Consider the following 21683-nt stretch of genomic DNA (forward strand, 5'->3'; position numbering starts at 1 on the left):
GGTCTATGTTATGTTAGTTAGCATGTTTGCTCTACTAGTATACTTTATTTTCATTTTCTTATTTAAAACACCTATCTTCTATTTAGATGCCTTTTTCTAAAGCGTAGCACTATTGAATGATAAACTTTCTGCGCATGGAGTAGGATGCTTGAAGGTGCTTTGCCTACCTGGATAGTCATTGAAAAAAAGAAGTTATTTGGTTACACTTCAGTGCATCTTTTCTTGTATGTGTGGATAAGGTAGCAGAATGAGGTTTGTAGGTATCATTCAACTGTAATGGTCAGGGTAGACCTGCTCTGTAATAATTGAAGAGCTTGTGGGTTCGTGGAGTCTACTGTAAAAAGGAGAAGCTAGTATTATTTAAACAGTTGCATCTTTCATGAATATCCCCAACAGAGTTAACCACTTTGTGGTATTACATCTTGGTCTAATAAATCTAGATGTCATATCCACATGGAAAAAGGAATTAAGGCTACAAACCGGTCTGAACTTATATCTGCAGTGTTTCACAGAGGCTTTCAGGGACTAAACGATTGATAGCAGGAAAGATATATAAAGGTGAAGTTGTGGAAGAAAAATAGAAGTAAAATATCATGAAAGAAAGAAGGGACAAGATACATAAAACTCTTTTGTCCTTTGTCTAGGGCTTCAGTACCTGTTAATTGAGTACAGACTGCTGAATATCACTGCAATAGATATTACTGGTAGAATTTTATAATTTATTTTTAAAACTTCTGTTAAAGCTAAAGCAATAGTGTGCCCCTCTTACACTGGTACACTTTTTACCACAGAATAATAGCCTCTTGATAATCAGGGCTTAGCTATAACCAGAATGTTGTTTTTCTCACTGCAGTGCATTCAAATAATTTGCAATTTGTTTCTGCCTCACTAGAATAAATGGAATGTCACTGTAGTTGTTTTTACTATCCATGGATTCTGTATAATTTTTATTACTTTTATATAGCCACAGAAATGCCTATGGTGATCATGCAAACAAATGAAATAATAGGCCTCTTTCAGGAGAACTTCATAAAAAATAAAGCCTAGATCTTTACACATGCAATTGCTACTTACGCTACGAAAATAGTCTATTTTCATAGCTAAAGTACAGGATCACAGCCTGAATTAAATAAATATTATTATGACCATCATTTTCATTCTACTGTGTAATGGTTAGGTGCACCAGAATATAACTGGTCAGGGAGGTATTTTTCTGAATATATCAGTGAAGTGCAAAAAATTCTTTACTATAAAAATACTCATCATTAACAAAGGCAGAATTAGGTCAAGAAAGGTCATTAAAGAGCGAGTCTTCCTCCAGTTGCTGATCAGTTATCGAGTGACGGTGCAGTTTATTAGCTCATGTTTCAGACTTTATGATTTCACATATTTATCTCCTAAAATAAAAAATCACCATATTTTAAAAAAAGATATAACCAATAAGCTGCAAGTATGTTTTTGCTAAGTGATCAGGCTGGGCTTAAACAGGGGCTCATTCTTGGTCTGTGGAGATCAGAGGAGGGTAATATTACCTAGTGATTTTTAGAATTTGCAAGTGCATAGGTTTTCTTTCCAGTACAGCTCAACAGACGAAAGTATAAAACACACAAGTCAACAGTATAAAACTTGTTTGTTTTTTTTTTTAAATTAGCTTAAAATAAAGGAGTTGGATTTCCACTTTAGAAAGTATTAACATTAATAAGCAGCAAGAGAGCTTTTGCATTCACATTGTTTAGCAGGAAGCAAATATTTACATGAACGGAAAATAATTTCTTTCCGCTGATGTCAGTGCTTCACTCCTGCCTCTTTGAGGTGTATGTTGTTCCTAGTAAATCATTTTAGCGCCTCTGTGTTGTAATCTCACTTGGTCAGAGAACAGTGTAATAGAAATGCATTGGTAGAATTTGGTATTGCTTAGGAACAACATCACATTGGGATCACTTTCTTTTGTCAGTGATCCAGTTGCAAATGTATAGTAGTTCTGGATAATTCCACAGTAAAAGAGGTTTTCTATCAAAATGAATCTCTCTTAAATACATTGTTAGAATTGTGCATGCTGTTTCTCTGCTGGCAGGCCAGTCTTACTACATGCGGTAAGACAGTGTATAAATTGCATAAAATGGAAAACCTAATGTATATGGGTTTTTTTTTGTCTCTTCCCGCACCCTGCCAGAGTACCTTGCTCTAGTCACATACCACCTCTAATTATGTCTCATTGTCTCCTCTATAAAAAGGAAGAATTAATTATATTGATACCGTTTTGTAAAGCACTGAAGACCTATGTTAAAGAAGCCTTATTGTCATTTATTAGTCAGAAGCTTTATCATATTTCTAGAGTGGTGCTTCTCTTCAAGTGTTTCCTCTGAGTTCACTGTCAGTTACTTTCCAATTCCTGCTCCTGGACATATCCGAAATTGAGTATAAAGACATTGAGGTAAAATTTAATTTTTGTGCGTATGTTCCAGAAGACAAAACAGATGCTGCTTTCTAAAATGAAAACTCTGATCTGTCTCAAGATGGGTGGTTTTAAAATAAGTCTCTTAAATGCTGTCTGATCGGTATTTGCTCGGCATTTTGGAAATGGCAGGAAGAGGGAGGAAGAATTGTAAAAGTCATAAAGACAAATGTTGCCTTTAATTGGGCATTGACACATATATTATTTTTACAGTTCATTTAAAATAATACAAAAATATTTACTAATCTTGTAAGAGATATTCTGGTAGATTTAGCTTTTTTCTGGTTTTGTGTTGGGTGCATTGACAGCCAAATGTTGTAGCACTGTGTCTAATTGAGTGAAACAGAGTGCGATTTTTGTTGTTGTTGTTTGAAGTGACTAAGAAATTTTTAAAAACCTCGTATGAAGCGTGCACAAATGTATATCCTCTGTTCTTCTAAACATTTAGAAAGACTTCACCACATACCGAGTGATCCCTGTAGTTGTGTCAGGACAGAAGTCATGAATCTGTCAAAGTCCATGTGGGTCAGATCTCTTGAAGGGTCTTTATTAACAGACAGTTTTTAACTTCGCCTTGGAGAAGGCTGAAGATGATGCTGAAATAATTATCTACTGCTAAGATCTTTTTTCTCCTTGATTGCTTAGCGAACATCCTTCCCCAGTCTTTAAGCTCAGCCTCTGTTCGGTGTCTTGCTCTTCAGAATGAGAGTATGTGTATGTGACTTGGGTTAATTAGACTACATGAAGATTTGAGTGAATGTTGAAGTATAAAAGTATGGTTAGCATCTATCACCTCAGAGTAAAACCAGATCAACAAAGAAATTGTGGTGTTTATCATCTGGAAGCTTAGCAGTAGTACTTGTGCAGTAGTGCATGACTGCGTGAAAGCAGTGAGGACTGGTTTAATTGGAATTTTTGAGCTAAATTCCCTCCCTTAAAACAAACAAAACAAAACTAGAAAGAGCTTTTCAACAGCCTCCCAGAGCATGAATTGAGAGCCAGCTGTGTTATATTTAGCAAAAACGCAATCACCTTGCATTGTTCAGGTACAAAACATCTGTAGGACCTGCACCTGTTTTGCAGAACTCAGGTGCTGTCAACATCTAGGCTTTTATTGCACTAGTAGCAGGAAGAAATTTTTTTCCTTTTAGAAAATCAGCAGTGATGCCAAGTTTCCACAGAGTAAATGCTATACAATACTATTGTTCTTAAGCTCTTGCCTTGTAGCCCATCGGCAACTTACCCATTTTTCCTTTTAGGCAGAGAGCTATAACTGCTACTTTATGGTAAATGCCGTCTTTTACACTGAACATACAGAAAGGGAGAAGCCATTCCTTCACTGAGTGCGTAAGGCCCCTCCTGAGTATAGAGGTGCTGATGTGAGTGTCAGACTTGCCACAGCTTGTTCTTATTACTATTGTAGTGAGCTGATTTGGTCAATGCTTTTCCCACCTGGAAGATGATAAATAACTTGAATTTATCTTGCATATTTACAAGGCTCAAAGTTAGCGAATTGTCCTCAACAGCTAAATCAGTTATTTGTTAATCCATCAGTAGAACAAGAAAAACTCTAATATTGAACAGTTTTGGAAATACTAGGACAATAGCTCCTAGATAAGAATAGTATTTAGCTGTTGAAAATGTAAAATATTAATTTTAACCATTAAAAAACTGGCAGAGCACGGAAAAATCTTCTTCTGTTCTTTGCTGTAAATGAAAGGCCAGCTTAATGTGATAGAAAGACGTTTTTAAAACTGTGGTTGAATATATTTACAGAGTCTGTTTTGATCTGATTTCAACATCTGCATCCTTGAGCTTGTGCATACTGGCATTTATACCTCCAGATACATTTACCATGCAAGTAATTCGGATCCATTTCTTACATACCTCAAGCATGGTGATCACTCTCTTGGCTCAGTCTTCTTAACACATTTTTAAAGCATAGCAGCCTTTGCAAGTGCACGCTTATTGCAAAGGAGCCAGATCTGTATCCTTCTGCACTGCTTCATGAGAATAAGTGGCTGGAGCTGCATAAGAGGATGCGACCAGATTAACTGTACTATTGCTCGCTTCTTTGAAGGGACAGTGTATTGATGGGCAAGAAGAAACTGTAGCATTCAGAAGGGAATCTGTGCTGCAGCCGTTCTGCTGCTGGGTTTATGATCCTGGTTATACCATGCTTGAGGTTAAGCAGGGTTTGAGGCATTGCAAGTTGTTGTGGATTGTAATAGAAACTATGGGAGACAACAAAGCTTCCTTGGGAATGTCAAGCCTTTATTTAAAAGAAAAAGACACTGTGAATATTAATACTCTGTGCTGGAATTGTTACAGTTATAATTGAGTAAACTCCCCCCCCCCATGGATTTCCTTTGTCTTTCTATCTCTTTGCATGTTAGCCCATTTTGTCTTGCAAACTCTTCCCTTAGTAAACATTGGTGCCTCTCGTTACTGTCTGTACAAGTTATCTTCCCTCCAGCTCTTGCTCTGTGAAGAAGCTGACTTGTATCATTCCCCACTTCACTGACTTGCTTATCTTTTATTATGTGTTACTTAGAGATACCTATTCTCTTTGGATTATACTCTCTAATTTTTCCCCATCTGTTACTCTTTAACTCCTTAATTGTGTTATTTAATTCAGTAAAATGTTGTAGGATAGAGTTTGTGTAACATGCTGTACAAATTAAAACTAATTCTAATGAGACAAATTGCAGTGACCAGGTTGTGTTAAGTATGTGACCTTTTGCAGAGTAGTTCAGCCTGATTTTAGTCCAGTTGTAAAGAAATGTCGGGTTGAAGAATAGTCACTAAAATTTAATGTGCAAAACCTCAAGAATTTTTTATTTTATTTTATCTTGGTAAATGCATGAGACTGAAATGGTTTTAACCCAGAAATCCTATTTAGTAAAAGAATGTAAACAAGCTACCAACATGGATTAACTAATTCTCATTTTTCTCAACTGCACATTCTGTAGCTGGAGTGAAGCTAGTGGGCAAAGTATCTATTTCTTAGCATTGGTGGCAGCTGACTCTTAAAATCAGCATTCATACCTTTCCATTGCTTGCTTGAATCAAGCAGTGTTTGTCTTTCCGTTTTGTATCAGCTGCTACAAAGAGAGTTGTGTGTGAGCTCTCCTTTCTTATTCCAAGAAGCGATTGAATTGTGCATAAGCTAGAAGGTACTTGAAGGAATCAAGTTAGTTATTCTGGATTTTTCCTTCATCTTAGCTGAACATTGGTTCCACGTGTTAATGGTTAACTCTGTGAGTTTACTGTTTTATTATGGGATCAACATACTGTTTTATTATGGGATCAACATACAATAACATACTGGGAAAGATACATACATGTTTGGCTGTGAAGCGTTTGCTCTTGATGACTAGTTCTTTAAGTCTTCATATTAAACTTGTTAGACATTAAAGGCAAGTCTAGTTCTTTATTGGATAACACTGAATGGTGATCTTTCTTTTAGCCCATTTGAGCGGGAGAAATAATAAGAGAGTAGTGTTCAACCACAATAAATACTTCTTAATCAAGCTGCTTTTCAGGCAGTTCTTTGTTTAAAAATAGTCTTTTTAAATTTTAGAATCTGTAGCCAAAAAAGATCTGGAAAATAACTGGTAAATGCTCAAAGGGTGTTTTTTTTTTGTTTTTGAAAAGGGAGATAACCTAAGCATAACGCTGTTAGTGTTGATTTTTTGGTTTTCATATAGTACATCTTATTTTCAGTACGACCGTAGCTTTGCAAGTTGTAGTAAAGTAGTTATTTTAATGTTTTAGATCTGTAGTTGAAGTGAAGACTCTTATTTTATCAATGTTCATAGGATCTGTGTTCCAATTAAATGATTTATGTTCTGTCACGGGCAAATTAAAAAAAAAGAGTCTTAATGTATTTTATTGCTATGTTAGACAGTTGAAATTTCACTTAGGATGCAATAACCAGTGCTAAAGCAGGAAGCTAAAACCCAGCATTGTTGCAAAGACTACAGAGGCACTTCCAAAACGTCAGCAGTTTTGGGTGGGTTTTTTTTCCTTTCCAATCCTTTTATCAGTAAGGCTCTTGCAATTCACATTTGAAGACCAGGAAAACAATATTAGACTTGCAGCAGGAGTTAATCTGTGTCCAAAGCATTTTAGTTAAATTAAAATAAAAACTAAAAAATCTATTGACTTGTGTCAGCTCTTGTTTGAGTCTGGGTTAGACTAACGTGTGGTCTGCTGTGCTGTGAGGGCATGTGAGCCACAGCTGCTGGATTTTGTTAGCTCCTGCGTCTCTGATCTATGCAAACTTGAAGTCCAAGTTCTTCAATATCTCTGTGGCTCTGTTTCCCCATCTCTGAAATGAGAGTGCTGTTTCCTCAGGGGTGTTCGCCGCATGCTGCTGGCTGTGGAAGCTGTTGGTCGAACGTGTCCAGTATCATCGCCTGCTGTGCTTTTCACCTAGTCGGTTCCTCTGTGATCTGCTGCCGAGGCCTATTCAAGCGTGTTTCCCCCGGACAGGACCCCTGAATGAAGGAGGCAGGGGAACACTTCTAAAAAGAGGCTACACTTTATTGAGGCTGTGGCTGGTTGCAGAATCTCTGTGCCATTTGCACTGCTTGAAAGCTGTGTGGCAGGCTGAACTGGATGAAACTTGTCTGTATTTATCAAAATAAGAGAAAGAATAATTTAATCCAAAAACATTAGTTTAGCTCAACATGTCTATTTTATCAGAATGCAAATGAACGTGTTTCCGTTGTTGTTCGGCTTGCTGCTTTCTGTACAGAGGAACCTTTGTGAAGGAGGGTGCTGCTGACGTACTTTTAGTTTGTCCTTAGGTCAAGTGCTTTTGGTCAGCTCTCTAACATTGTCTATTAAGGTGAGGATTTTTGGAAATGTCTGTTTCTCTAAAGCTGGAATTTTTCAGATTTCCTCCTTAGGATCCAGGCATTGGACTCATCTTCCATTACGGAAATAGATGGCTTGGAACCTCTGTCTAAGAAATAGGAAATGTATTAGTAATCATCATATATTTTTCTTCAGATTAGTTGTTTATTTTTTCTTGAGTACCACAATTCTTTTTTGTCTGTCTGGTTTTTTAGGGTTTTGTTTTGGCCTCACATTAGTTTATCTGGTTTTCTGCAGTTACTATTAATAACTAATATTTATTTTACATACTGTCAGTGAGAGCTTCCCATTATGTCTGTTATGAGAAGTAGGGGATGAAAAGCTGAAGCTTTAAGATAAACTAGGTAGACAAGTTGCTTGTTACAGCCTTCTGCTCCCTCAGAGCAAATGTTGTGAAGTGCCCGGGCTGAGCCTGGTTGGTGTTTGCTTGCTTATGAAAGATGCTCAGCAAAAGTTTGGCGCAGTGTTAGGAAGCAGAGATGAATGCTCCTCCTAACTGTCTCAAAAAGGGATGATAATAATTGTGAGAAGGCAGTTACAGAAAATGAAGCATGCAGTTGTGAATTTTCTTCCATGCTGCGTCACTAATGCCGTGCAGGCTGTCAGTTCTTCAGACCGCTAGATATATTTATGAAATCAGTCCATGATCCTGGAGGTTTAGAGAGGCAGTATTGTTAGCTAGAGGAGAGTGCCTAAATGGAAAATAAAATTAATACATTTTACAAGATTGTCATAGAAAATGGATGAATTTCCTACAGTCCCCTGTTTTTGCTTAACTGCAAGTGAGAGCTGAGCATAAAGACAAAGCAGAAAGCAAAAATATAAATTAGCCCTTTTAGACAGCAATAATATTAGAAAAAAATACTTGAAAACCTAATTTATTTTTAAACCTGATTTGAAATAACGCACAATAAAATGCCGGACAAATGCAACTTGAGGTGATGGTGGGTTTAGTGTGGTTTTATTTGATCACACAATTCTACTTTGTCAAGCCCTTTTTGTTCTCCTTTGTGTGTCTCTTGCTTTCAGATCTTACTAATTTTTGCCTGACTAAGCCATTTTTTCACACTTTTACCATTGGCTGTAGCTCTGCTGTGCCTCGCTGTCACACCAAAGTGACTCCCTGTCATGAAATTGGTCTTCAGCGTAAGACTTCCGTCTTATAGATCTGAAATACACTTTACTTTCAACTCTTCTCTGTTCGGGTTGCCTGATCATTTGTCTGGGTTGAAGGTCTGTCTTTAAAGAACTAATATTTTGTTTCTGGCAAAAGAAAGGGGAGGTGAAGGAAGGGTCAGGGTGTGGATCAGTGTTAAACAAATTGTGAAGGTCACAAAGAATTTTAATCTGGCTTGAAAAAGAGACTTGTGTCCAACAGCACATTTTTGTTTGTGATAGTCTGAATGGACAATTGTGGCTACTTTGAGAATTTGGTGTAGACTGCGTGACTGGTATAAATTGAATTAGTCTCATGACAAGGACATAGTCCCCTTTTTTTTCTATCTGACTGATGGAAAGCAGAAGAAAGCCCTGCGTGACACGTCTTGACCCACAATGTCACTGTGGGCTTTTGTGACACGCTCTGATTTCTGGCCTCTCATTTGATAAAGCCAATTTGGTGGAGACTAGAAAGGAGGCTTGCTGCAACACAAAATGTACTTACAGAAAAGAGTATCTGGTGGTGAGTACAGATGACGGCCATTCAGTCTTAATAATCATTCGAAAGCCAAGGTTTCTTTCTGAAAACGGGGCAAAGTCTTGGGCTCGTATAGCATAGGGACGCAGTCACACCAAATGATGCACTGTGTAATATCCTGCGCCGTGGTATCATCTTTCTTTGTCCTTTTCTCCAGCCATCCCTGTGCTTTCCATTTCCTCCATTTGCTTATTTCTTCCATTTTTTCCCCACTCATCTTCCTACACTTCTCTCTTCCCCCCACTTTCTACCCTGAACTGGAGTGAAGTCGCTCCCTCTTTTCCATGCTGACAGGGCACCAGCAAAGAAATCATTGTGAGTGCTGCTTCTCCTTAGCCTGAAAACATCCCAACTTTCTGATTTTGTGCCCATTTCCTTCCCATTCCTGATGCCCTCCTTCCTGCTTCTGTTGGTGCTGGTAGGGGGTTGTGAACTTGGAAAATTCCGGTGGAAATGTTTATAGTGCATCAAAGGAAAAAGCAACTGAATGCAGGTTGTGTAACAGAAAACTGTAACCTGTAGTGCTTGTTGCTCTACCTGCACTTGCAATGCAGATGTAATGATTTAAATTGAAACATTTCGTAATGTTTTAAGTGCTATGAAGAAATTTTGAATTGCTGTTGTTTTTTTTTTTTTAAACAAAGTTAAAAATTCTATCATTCCCATTGATACACAATGCGGTGGGTTTTTTTAATGCAGTGGATCAAGATCTTTTCACTGTAAATTTACAAAACTCACAAGAGAATGATTGTCATGTTTTTCCTGAATATTAATTTCAAATAAGGGACTGTAATCTGAGCAGGGGTAGCTAAGTATTTTTGCGGTCGGTAAACAAACAAAAGCATGGTGAGAAAATTACATTTACACTACAGGGTTGCAATTTCAAGGCACAAGACTTGGCTGCAGGTGCTCTGACAGCGAATCATGGCATTGTGTCAGTGTCACGACCACATTTGAGTGATGTTTTCTGGAAGTTCTGTCATTTGTATCATGAATTCTGGTGGTTTTCGTTGGAGAGTCATTTCAGCTCATGCCACAAACCTCTAGAGGAGATAAAGAAAATTTAAAACATCATGTGGTGTAACAAATCCAGAAACATCTACTTTTCCAAGCATGTTTATGTTCCATTATCACATGTAGATTTGAGAAATGCGTTCTGTTCGCTAATACAATGTATTTTTTTTCTCTTCCCTTATTCAGAGACCTGAGTGAAAACCAGATAAAAGGAATCCCTAGAAAGGCCTTTCGAGGAATCATTGATGTGAAGAACTTGTAAGTGACAATTTCATTAATATTTGTGGTGAAAAACAGTCTCCCTAGGTTACATCTGGCTGCTACGATTTGTTTGAGTACCGTGTGATTAGTTCTGTGCAGCACAAAAGGGAGTTGTGGACCCTGCTGTGTGCAGCAGGTTATCATCAAGGGCCTCATGTGTTACTTTGGTCCGCATGTACACTGCAACACAGCTGGGGAAGTTTTGAGCAAAGAAAAAAGTATACTTAAAGGCTTTACCCCTCCCTGCAGTATTGTCCTGCAAAATCCAGCGAAATCACGGTCCAAGACTTGAAGCAAGATACGCTTAGGAAAAGAACTGTAGAGTTTGGGGGTGAAATTGAAATATTTCACTTAGATTAAATTTTCTGTTGCACCACTTGGGTGGGTAGTAAATATGGCAAACTGTGGCACACAGGCGCAGTAGTTGAGCACAAATATCAGAAAATGAAAAAATAATGTGGGAAATTAACTGTGCATGCTTTGACAGTTTGTATTGAAAATTAAAATAAATTTTAAAAGCCATTAAATAGAGTAAAGCGGGTTTTGCTGTTTGTGCTAATGAAGCTAGTCTGTCCTAACCTTTTTCTATCACATACAGTCTGAAATATGTGTAAATAAAGACTTTCATCTCTGTATTTCCAGAACGGCTAGAGGCTCTTACATGCTACATACCAGAAATACATTTTTGTGCACACCTACACACTAGTGCACCATTGGCATCATTAGAGTCAACACAAGGTGAATTGAAAAAGGAAAGTGCGGCCAGCAAGCTGGCAGAGAGTCAGGATTTCCTGAGAAAACTTGCAGCCATCTCAGAACCGTTTCAGAGCCATTAGTATTAGCACTGTGTTACCACACCAGTAGCTGAAATCCGATACCCCAACGTGTTAAATATTGTAAGCATAGTGTAAATAGTGTGGATTTTTTTGTTTATTTAGTAGAAGAATCAGCTGAAGGAGATCTGAAAAGAAGCACTTTTCTACGAACAGTCTTGCAACATACCCGTGCTCTGTTTTCATTTCTTGCCCCAATGAACAACTTCTTTAGCATCCAGACTAAATTTTTTCCTATAGGCAGCATGGAAACTGCTAAGGGCAGTCAACATAAGTCAGAGCATGACCACTTCTGCATCCAAGGGCAAAGCACAATTTTTGTACTTTCTCTGGTGATGCTGCATTGCAGGGATTATCACACCACTGGGGTTTGTGCAAGGAGACAGCACTGCAAAAGACCAAAGCAGGACTTCCCCCAAGGTGGAAAACACAGGTACAGGAGCAACACTCTGAGATGCCCTCTGCTCTCTGAGCACTGTGCGAGGTTCCTTTGGGGACTTTGGGATAGACAGAATGTGAAGACTTTTACATGTCATATAACATTTACAGGTGTTTCTGCAGGCATTCAGCATACTAAGCTTGTGTTTCTTCAGTGGTTTGTTACTTCCTTCATGTATATTCAACAGTGACTTTAGCTTTTCAGGTGTGAAGGCTTTTTTAGCTGAATGTCAGCTTGAGGAAACACATCTGGAGGAGCCATTTAAACTCATCTAAGCCTCCTCTTCAGTGGAGGAGCATCAGAGGACCTGTGTGAACAAGTCTAGTTTTTAAGACACAGGAAAATACTGGAGAATATAGTTTATAGTGGGAAGAAGTTTGTGGATTTTAGACAGAAGCGTGGCTTTTTTGTCATGTTAGCATGAATTTACTTACATTGTGTAATCTAGAGGAACAATAGATGGTGTTTTGTTTCAGAAAATCTAACTTTCCCAGCTATAATTCACTGTTAGTTGTCTAACTTCATTTAAAATAGCATTCAGAGTTGATTTCACCTCTGGCAAGCTGTCAGAAAAATCACACGTGTTCTTTGATTTATGCACCCAATCTCAGTGCATAAGGAACCAGGGTCTCACCTCTACATGAGCTGATAGCAAGGGATGGATGGATGGAGTGCTTAGAGGAACTCTATAAGTGTTGGGATCTAAAGCTTTAACAAAGAATTGTGACTGTCAAGTTAGGCAGTATCTATTACTTTGCTGTGAAAGACACAGTATCAGAAGTGCTTCCCTGTAGCCACTGTTTCTGCCTTTCAAGGATATTGAAGTTATCACAGAATCATAAAATAATCCTGGATGGAAGTGACCTCTGGAGGTCATCTAGTCCAACCTTAGGCTCAGCAGGAGCACAAAGCTTAGTAGTCTAATTAATAGATTTGCTGATGTGAGCCACAAGTACTGATTGTTTAGATAAATAGCAGGAGAAGCAAACTTTTCACTCAGATCTATAGTTTTTTTGTCTTGATAAGGAATGGATGAATTGTGTACCCAGGGTGGTTCATTAGACCAGATGACTGTTGCTTCCAGACACAGACAACTGGCCTATGAGTTGCTGAGAAAAATGTGACAAAATCTTGAGCCAACTTGCTGCTGGAAACGCATTAAAATTTCTGCAGCAATAAGGGTATAATGCAAGTTGGACCAAGTTAATATTTAAAGCTCTTAAAGCTTTAAGCAGTAAGCTTAAACATGCCAATTCCCATTCTCAGTCTAGGTTTGGCAGCCAGATCGCTCCCTTCTGAGTCACAGAAATGACCATGCCAATGAGCACAAGTGTTCAGGCACCTAGAGGAGGAGAATGAGTCTTTGCCTTTCAGTGCCATTCAGCTGTTCGAACACCTGCACTGCTAATCGCTTGGTGACTCTCTGACATACATGTACTAATGTGATAGCAGCAGGGTTGGCCATTTCTATGGTTATCACTTTGCAGATTTATTGTACTATCTTAGAGTTCGTCCACCTTATAAAGCATGGTTTTGAGGAATCTTGGAGACTTTTAGACATAAGAAATAAATTTACATATTCTCCCGCACTCCCCAACCCTTTCCAATTTATCTTTAAAATTCATGTAGGGAAAGGTTGGCATGCAATTGTCTCTGTTTTCATGGCTTGACATTTAACATGGCCTCAAATTCTTCCAGTTTCTACATAAAGTATCTAAATGTCATGGCAAAAATAATAACTCTGTAGATATTATAATAGGGACACAGCAAGTGCTAGACCACGTGAAAGACTCCAGATTGTGCTGTCTTTAACAGCAGTTTGGAAAACTTCCCTCAGGAAAAAATGCAGAGAAGTTGATGCAATAGACTAAGCTGGGGCATGAATTCCTTTTGGATACATCCTCTGAAATACGTAGCCTAAGGGCTTAATATAAATTACAGTGGGTGCCATTTGTAAAAACCCTGTGGGAACTACCGTATCTCAGCATGGCCATAGCAGTGAGCAACACAAAGTGGCAGGCTGTGTCCAGTTGGAGCATACTGGTGTAAAAAAAAAAAAATTCCTGAATTTAAGGGAGGAGGTGCTGCTGCATGTGCTAAGCAATGAGAGTCTTTGGTGATGTCCGTCTGGCACCAAGACTGCAGAACTGACGTGGTACTGATACGGTTTTAGTAATTTAAAAAAATAAATGTTAAGATGATAGGAAAGAAAAAAAAAGTGTTATAGAAAGCAGTGTTTCAGGATATTTTTCACCATGCCTTTCTTTTTAAATAGTAAAAGCTTTCTATTTTTTGTCATTCTCTTAGCAGAGCAGTGAGCCCACAAAAATGGGCTCGCATAAGGGCTGTGCTAAAGAAGAGCTTTTAATGTCAGGGAGGCCAGTGTTTTTGCACAAGACAAAGCCAAAGCAGAGGCTGGCAAGATGAGGTTTTAAAACTCCCAAGTGGGGGAAGTTTTGTTGTGTGAATTATTTTCATATGAAGTATTTTCTGCTCTTTGACTATAAAATCAAAGGAAGAATCTGCACACAAAGAGTAAGTTAGTAAGTCTATTTCTAATTAAAATACAGGAATAATTATACAGCTTTTAGAAAGTTTCATGAACATATAATGTCCATTACCAATAGTGAACTTATATGGGAATTTGGCGTAAACTGACACTTTGAACATATTGTCGAATAGATGCATTAATGCTGCTCAGTGGTCCTAAAAGAGTTGAACAAGCAAGGGCAAGAGAGGCCCAGCTTCCAGTGCACACCTGTATTCAATTTCTGTTACTTACTACTTAGAGAACAGGAAATGTTTCTTGCAGGAATCTAGCCCCAGGTAAGCACATTTATTTCAAGAATTAAAGTATATGGATTTGGGTCTTGTTGAGATTTGGGCTAACTCAGCACTGTCAGCCGTGGCCTTCCATCATAAAAATATATAGAGCCGCTTCTTGGATTCCTGCACGTTTACCCTGCTTGTATCACATCTTGGCATTCAGATGAGTGTTTCTCTGGTCAGGCATTCCTGCAGTTTCTCTTGAATTAGCCTGCCCAGCCCACCTTATTGAGGGCAGCCAGATTCCCAGAATAGGAATATGCAGAGGTCGACTCAAATAAAGATCTTGTAACAGCAGCAACCATTCTTTTAAGGTGTTGCTTGTGGTTATTGGCAGTATGCTCCTAGCCCTTCCTCTCGCTGTGCTCTCTTCAGGACTGTGAAGCTGAACATAACCAACTGCATGAGCTGCATGAGGATCGCAAAGCATTGTAGGAATGTGATTCTTGGAGACATGATGATATCGGGGCTTGTTGTGTTGTAGGGATCATTCCCCCGTAAGAAATGCACAGGACAGATTTCAAAGAATTACTCTTTCTAGCAAGTTGCTGCCCTGTGTCCTTTTGCCGTCTCTTAACAGAAGTTTATTCCTTTGTTTTGCAGCATTGTAGTAAGGAAAATCAATAGCCCGAGACTTACCAGCAAGCAGAAATCTGTCTGAGACTAAAATGGCAACACTCTGGTTGTGTGTTTCCCTAAGCCTTTGCTCCTTTGTCACCCATTCCTATCTTGCACCTTTCAGACTGAAGGAGAAGTTACTTCTGTAAGCAGTGAGAGTGCAAACGTACATCTCGCGTATATACAGAGTGCACAGACTTCGTGTCAGTGTCTATGTCAATGCAGCCTGCATGACCCACATCAAGGAGCGAGTGCTGGTGGCAGCGCTGGTGGTAGGAACTGGCCCGTGTCCATACTATCTACAGGGCTCAAGCTCTGCTGTGCATGGTCCTCTTTTCCACATCAACATCTCCCAGCCAAGGAAACTAAATGATTGACTGAAAGAAAAGCATGAATACGTATGCAGTGCAGATGCGCGGGGAGAATGACAGAGCAGCAGAGCAGAGGGGGAGCCAGACAGTGTGGACACCCCTTTTTTGAACACCACACAGAGCTAGAGCCACATGAAATTGCAGTTACTGCTGCTTCTGTGAGGAGTGGCTGCCATTTCTTTTTCTTGATTCACTAGGACTCAGTTCTGTGCATATTCAGCTACTGTCTTTTTCCTTCTGTAGGCTTTGACTATAAGACAGAATTTTGTTGCATTGGGATTCAGAAAAACACAAGCTAACAGGTTCATCTGTCATGATAATACAGGCTCATTGCATTTCTGTCTAAATATTTCTCAGCCGCACATAAGATAATAGCTTATATTACTAGACCTGCAAGCTGCTTTCCTTGCATCCTGGGGCCACTTAGGAAATTGTGAGTAATATCCTTCTTTATAGCCCTAAAGGTTTCTTTGGAGGAAGAAATTAAGCAGTTAGATTTTAAAAAAAAAATGCAGAAATACATCAGCACATATGTAACATTTAACACTTCTGTAAGTCAGCACACATTTATTTTCCTAGTGGTTACATTACCTATGCAATGTAAAAAATCAAAGCTGTGTGACTACTATTAGTTTCAGTTTCTTATTTGTTAAATGGCTTTTTCTGGAAGATACTCTTAGTTTTTCTGCATGCATCTACTATTAGCATCGATCCATGTGACTTTTACAAAAATTAAACATCTAGATTGCACATTCAGGTTTTGGAAAAAGCTGAACTTGCTCTTTATGTTGAGAGGTATTTTGCATTCACCTACACAAAATATAAAAATGTTCCTATGTCATTTTTTTATCCATCACAACCAGCACTGCAGAGCATATTTGTAATTTTTTCCATTCAGCCATAGAATAAAAAATAATTAAACATACCTGTCAAGTTAAAATAATGAATAAACCCAAGGAAATAATGATTGATTTACGTGTAGCCATTTCACTAGCAGAAAGCAAGCGATGGTGAATTATTTGCTCTACATAAATATGCAGTATATCTTAATGAAATGTTACACTAGAAAACAACTTCTTTAGTCTGGGTTCTCAAGGGAAGCTATTATCCGGAGCCCTCTGAAACTCCTGGCCTTAGTTTCTTGACATTTGTGTACAGTATTCAGTGTTACTATTGCAGTTTGCAGTAAAATAAAACAAAAGGAGAAAGATAAGTTGGCCGGATTTTCCACTCATTTGGTGTAAAATCTGGAATAAGTACTGAAGTCAGTGGTTGGCCTCAAATAAAAGCAATGAAATGGCTAGAGGGGAATTGATTATCACATGTTGGCTTGTGTATTTGCTTATGTATCTTTCAATAGACTGAACAATATGTGTCTGTATTTGATGATGTGCATGAAAGGCACAGTATATTTTAAATCTGAATAAAAGAAAATTTAAAGAAAGGATAAATTTCTATTATGGAACAGATTTCAGTTTGCTTTGATCTCAACTGGTATTTTTGAGTGTTTTCAGAGCTGGCAAAACAGGTCAGAGATATTGAAACAGTCAGCTATTTGAAAATACTCGCTAGAGACAAGCCTTTTGCACTCTTTAGGGGGTGAAAAGAACATATTATTTCAACCTTAAAAATTTGTAAATAATTTTCCTTATCCGTAAATTCACACTGCACTCAATGTATTCCAACAGTGTATTCCTTTCTATTGGTATTCATTGTGATAGTGACCATAATGAATTCAAGAGAGATCTCTGTGGCCATCACATTTGCTTTCTTGGAAATTCCATTGTAATGCAGCATTATTATAACATTAAAATAACACATTACCAACTTACCACCTTCTGTGGAGAAACATCACCTGCAGCATAAGTTAATTTTATGAATATATTAGTTTGAGCTTTTGCCATCTGTTCTACCCCTTATAATAAATGCAAAAAGCATATATTTCACAATTAACTCATTAAAAAGATATGATTGATTGAAATGCACATGCATGTTCCCTACACAATGCAGAATACATTTAAGGTGAGATATGCAAAACCAACCAAGCAGAGAGTCTGCATCTTAGCAGTGGACATTTTGTGACACAGTAATGTTTATTTCTTTACCTCTTTGGCTGGCCTCATGCCAAGGGCCAAGTGACACAGAAGTTGGTTGCTTCATTTGCCTCTTGAGAGTCACGGCCCACCTTTGCAGGGACTGACTGGCTGTGCATCGCAGTTTTGCTTGGGGAACTGCTGCTGGCTATATTGTCTGAGGACGGTTTGGCATATATCATCCCTTTGCTTTTCTGTCTTCTAGTTTATTCCATTCTGAATCACTAACCTTTAAAATCTACCTACCCTGATCTTTCTAAATAACTTCTCTTGTCTATCTTATAGTAAAAATCAGAGAAAAAAGCAAGAAAACCTAAACGCTGTGCAGCCTGACTTCTGGCAGACAGGAAGGCATAGGAGGAATTGCATTGTCGTTAGCCCCCAGCTGAAGGTGCCTTACTGCTCACCCTGTCCGATTCCATCAGGAACATCATAGCTGTTGCAGCCATAGCCAAGAGTAAACCTGTTAGGAATGCAGAGATTAAAACTTTAATTTTAATTCAGAAATTGCATCCTTTTAATCACAGTTTCTTCTCTGCCTACAGTGAATAGGCATAGCCTTTTTGTCTTGTTATTTGTGCTGCAGTGAGAAGGGTAGGGAACGCATACACTATCTGTACTTCCTCATGGTATGGAGAAGTGCAGCATCTTCAGCACAAGGGTGCATGCCCTGTCTATAGGGAAGGTTTCCCCTATATATCTTCCCTTGCAGAAGAGCCTTGTGCAGGATGGCTGAGGGTGAGCAAAGTGTCTTGAATAAGGAGTTAATTCTGCATTTTTCTAGAATATGGTACACATAGGCAGCACCTTCTGAATAGCTGTGCTCTCTACCAGTTTACTGATTGTCAGGAAATACTGTGTTTTTCAAGTGTCATTACAATCCTGAAACTTTTGCATATATCTCTTTTAACATCATAAGGACTAGTCATTATTTAAAATTACCTTCTTGCAAAGAAAGTTTTGTGGGATTTTTGCATTGTCCACTGGTGCTAAAAGATGCCGGTTCAGCAGTACTCTTGCTAGCTAGTGAGCTAATTTCAGTCTTCATAGCACATTTTTGCAAATGCTCTGCAGTAGTGTTATGTCAACTCTTCACATGGTGAACTGCAGAGTTTGGTCCCAACCTGCAGGATATTCCTGTATTTTATGAGAAGAGCTGCTAAAGGGAATGCTGCTTCCTTGCCTTATTCCTGAACAACTTGGGATGATCCCAAATGCGTCAGGGAGCAATGGCAGAAACATGTGCAGACTAATAACCTGCAAATTCTGCAACACACGTGATAAATACTGGAAAACTCATGAAGTATTTAAATGTATGTCATATTTGGTAGTGTGATTAGACTATGCTTGCATTTTTTAAACACATTTCGGTTTATGTATCCACTTTCCCATATCTCTCGCTAATAACTAAAACACCAGGTGGACTAACCAGCACAGAATGATCTCAAATCTGTTGAATGTGCTAAACTGCCACTTGTACATCACTTAAGATTGATTTTACAGATTGAAAATGCACTGCTGATTTTTTTTTTTTTTTTAATGAAAACGTCGGCATTAAGTAGAGTGGATGTCTGCTCTGTTCTCCTGTCCAGTTGCATTTCAGGAAGTATTTGTTTCATGGATGCCCGTAGTTGTGGGCTCGACTGGCCACAAGGGATCTGTCACCGACAACTCATTAAAAGCCAAACCATCACTCCTGAGAAACAGATTTCCTCACTGTAAAGGTTGCTTTCCCCTGAGTAAAATGTCAGATAAATAAAAGCTGAAATATCTCGTAAGTGTGCTCTACCTGTAAAATAGAAGTACGTATTTAGTAGTGGGAGAATGTATGTTTGGTGGCATTTAATATTTTTATAATTTTCATTTTTCTGATGCGAATCAGAGCTGACTACCTCCGTAATAAGGTTATACATAATTTGGATTTACCCAATTTCTGTATTGAGTATATCCACTGCAATATATATTGTTTTCAGTATCAATTTTTGGGCAAACCATAGATTTCTAAATATTTCTTGTAGGCGTAAGTCAAGCATAAATACCAATTGTTTTTTCTTTTTCTGGAAATGTATTTCAAGCAACATTTAAAAGCTGCACTTTGTGGTAAAATCCTAATGCTGGTGACAAGAAAGATGAAGTGTACCACATAGGCCTAAGTTGTCCTTTCCATCCACTTCAAATTCTGTTCTGATCTTCCCTATGCTTTCTATTTTGCATAATTTATTGCCTTCTCCTGTTACGAGGGCTTCTTCTATAGCCATTAACAATGCAGGTCTGTAAGTTGGTCATCAGTGGGGGTTTTGAAGAGTGACGTGGATGTGTCATTTCCATCAGAAAACCAGCACATCTGACACAGCAATGTGAACAGTTTGCACAGGAGACTGAAAAAGTTCGGTATTTGGGTGTGAGAACCCCAGGCTTGATGGTCACTTTTAAAATTTGTAGTGAATTTTCTGTTTGATTAGGTGGAAAATAGTTTAAAAATCAGTTTCAGGAATCTAAAGATTTAAGTTGTATATAATTCACTTGCCTAAGTGTGACATCGGTGTAAATTTTTAAATGAGGCCACAAGCTCCATGTCAAGAGCTTGATAAAGGAAAACCTAACCTCTAAGTTTGAATGGGATCAGTTATCTGGGGTTTGAAATCTGCTACAAAAAGTCAGGGTGATTATTGATATTTCCAGGGATTACTTATCTGCTTACTTATTTCACTGAGCTCTGCTCGGTGCTTTCTGGGCTCATTATTCTTTTATCCTAATAAAACATATATAAATTTTGATGCAGCACCCATGCTGCAGCACCGCTTTTGTACGGAGAGTAATGAATAGCAGATTTGGCCCTTTTCTGTTTTAATAGTCTTACAAAAGTCTCTTTGACAGAAACAAACTCCAGAAAATACCATGATTTAAAAACAGACTATGTGGTATTCTTACCATCCTTTTGATATAAAACTTGATTAAAATGGGATGTGACATCAGTTGAAAAAGTATGAAAATCAAATTTTCTTTATTTTGTACTTTTTTAGGCTAACCTATGCCTACAGTTTATCTTTGGATAATTTATGCTGCCTTTGTGCCATACCTTAATTTTGAATACATTTGTTGAAAATTTCCTGTAGCATTCATCTACGATTGTCAAAAGGAGCTTTTATTCTGAAAAAAAAATAGTACTGGTTTTAATTATAATTCTAAATAGCTTCATAACCACTGTGAACTCTGAATTTACATCATTTTTATGATAGCCACACCATTCCAGGTTTATTGATTTTGTCATTTGCTTCATTACATTTAATGCAAACCTTTTGTATGGAATTATTCTGGTGCTGTGCTGGGCACGGAGGGGTCAGCATATGCAGTCTCTAGCCAAAACAGCATAGCAATATCATTTTAGTGCAGACTCCATGAATAAATGGGGGTTGTAAATACTGTCCACCAGCAGAACAAAGTTTGCCTTCTCCTGTTGACCTTTCCAGCTGGACAAAGTTAAAACCATAGCTTGAGTTGTCTTTTTTTTTTTTTTTCTCCTTCTTTTCTCCTTTCCCCCTGTGTTTCAGCTCGGCTCTTCAGCCCGTGCAACACATGTCTTTTAGCTAGAGAGAAAAAGTCTTTTGGCACGAGAGCAGGAGTCGGGCAGTGCCTGCTCGTTCCGTGGCAATGCCACACTTTGCTGTGGGACTTGCCTGGCAGGACCAGTCCTGTGCAAAATGGAGATCTTGCCTACAGCGAAGGGATCTGCAGGGAGTGCTGACCTGCTGCTCAAAATCAGTTTTGAAGAGCCAATGTGCTTTTTGGCTTTCAAGGCAGAGATACTGTGGGTCTCTGTAGTCTCAAGTTGTTTTACCATTTCACTGGGATTAAGTTTTGATATTTCATTTTGTAAATAGGCAACAGGGTTCCTGGATTTGTTGCACCTTTTAAGGTGAATAAAAGTTCCTCAGTTCTTAATTAATACTGCATCACTTTTTCTGGATAACACGATTATTATTTTTAATCTAACTTCGTTAAGAAAAAGTGATGAAAACACTGTTCAAAACAGGTAAGTAAATGGATTCTTGTTTTCTCCAGAAGGCAATGAGTTAGGCTCAGAAATTAATTTCGGTAATTGATTGGGGGACTAGATTTCCTGCACCACTCTTCCTTGACCACAAAATAAGATGTATGTCCCCCCTTCTTGACCCCACCTCAGCAAGGCTGCT

General features: G+C 38.4%; 1 protein-coding gene across 1 annotated transcript in view; it reads left to right on the top strand.

Annotated features, from left to right (window-relative positions):
• Positions 1-21683, top strand: part of SLIT3 (slit guidance ligand 3) — a 533309-nt gene that overhangs the window by 266134 nt on the left and 245492 nt on the right. Inside the window, exon 5 of the mRNA XM_075164102.1 lies at positions 10236-10307. Coding sequence (XP_075020203.1) covers positions 10236-10307 — 72 coding nt within the window. The remainder of the gene's footprint in view (positions 1-10235; positions 10308-21683) is intronic.

This window comes from Calonectris borealis, chromosome 15 (assembly GCF_964195595.1).
Source record: "Calonectris borealis chromosome 15, bCalBor7.hap1.2, whole genome shotgun sequence".
NCBI classification, from domain to species: Eukaryota; Metazoa; Chordata; class Aves; order Procellariiformes; family Procellariidae; genus Calonectris; species Calonectris borealis.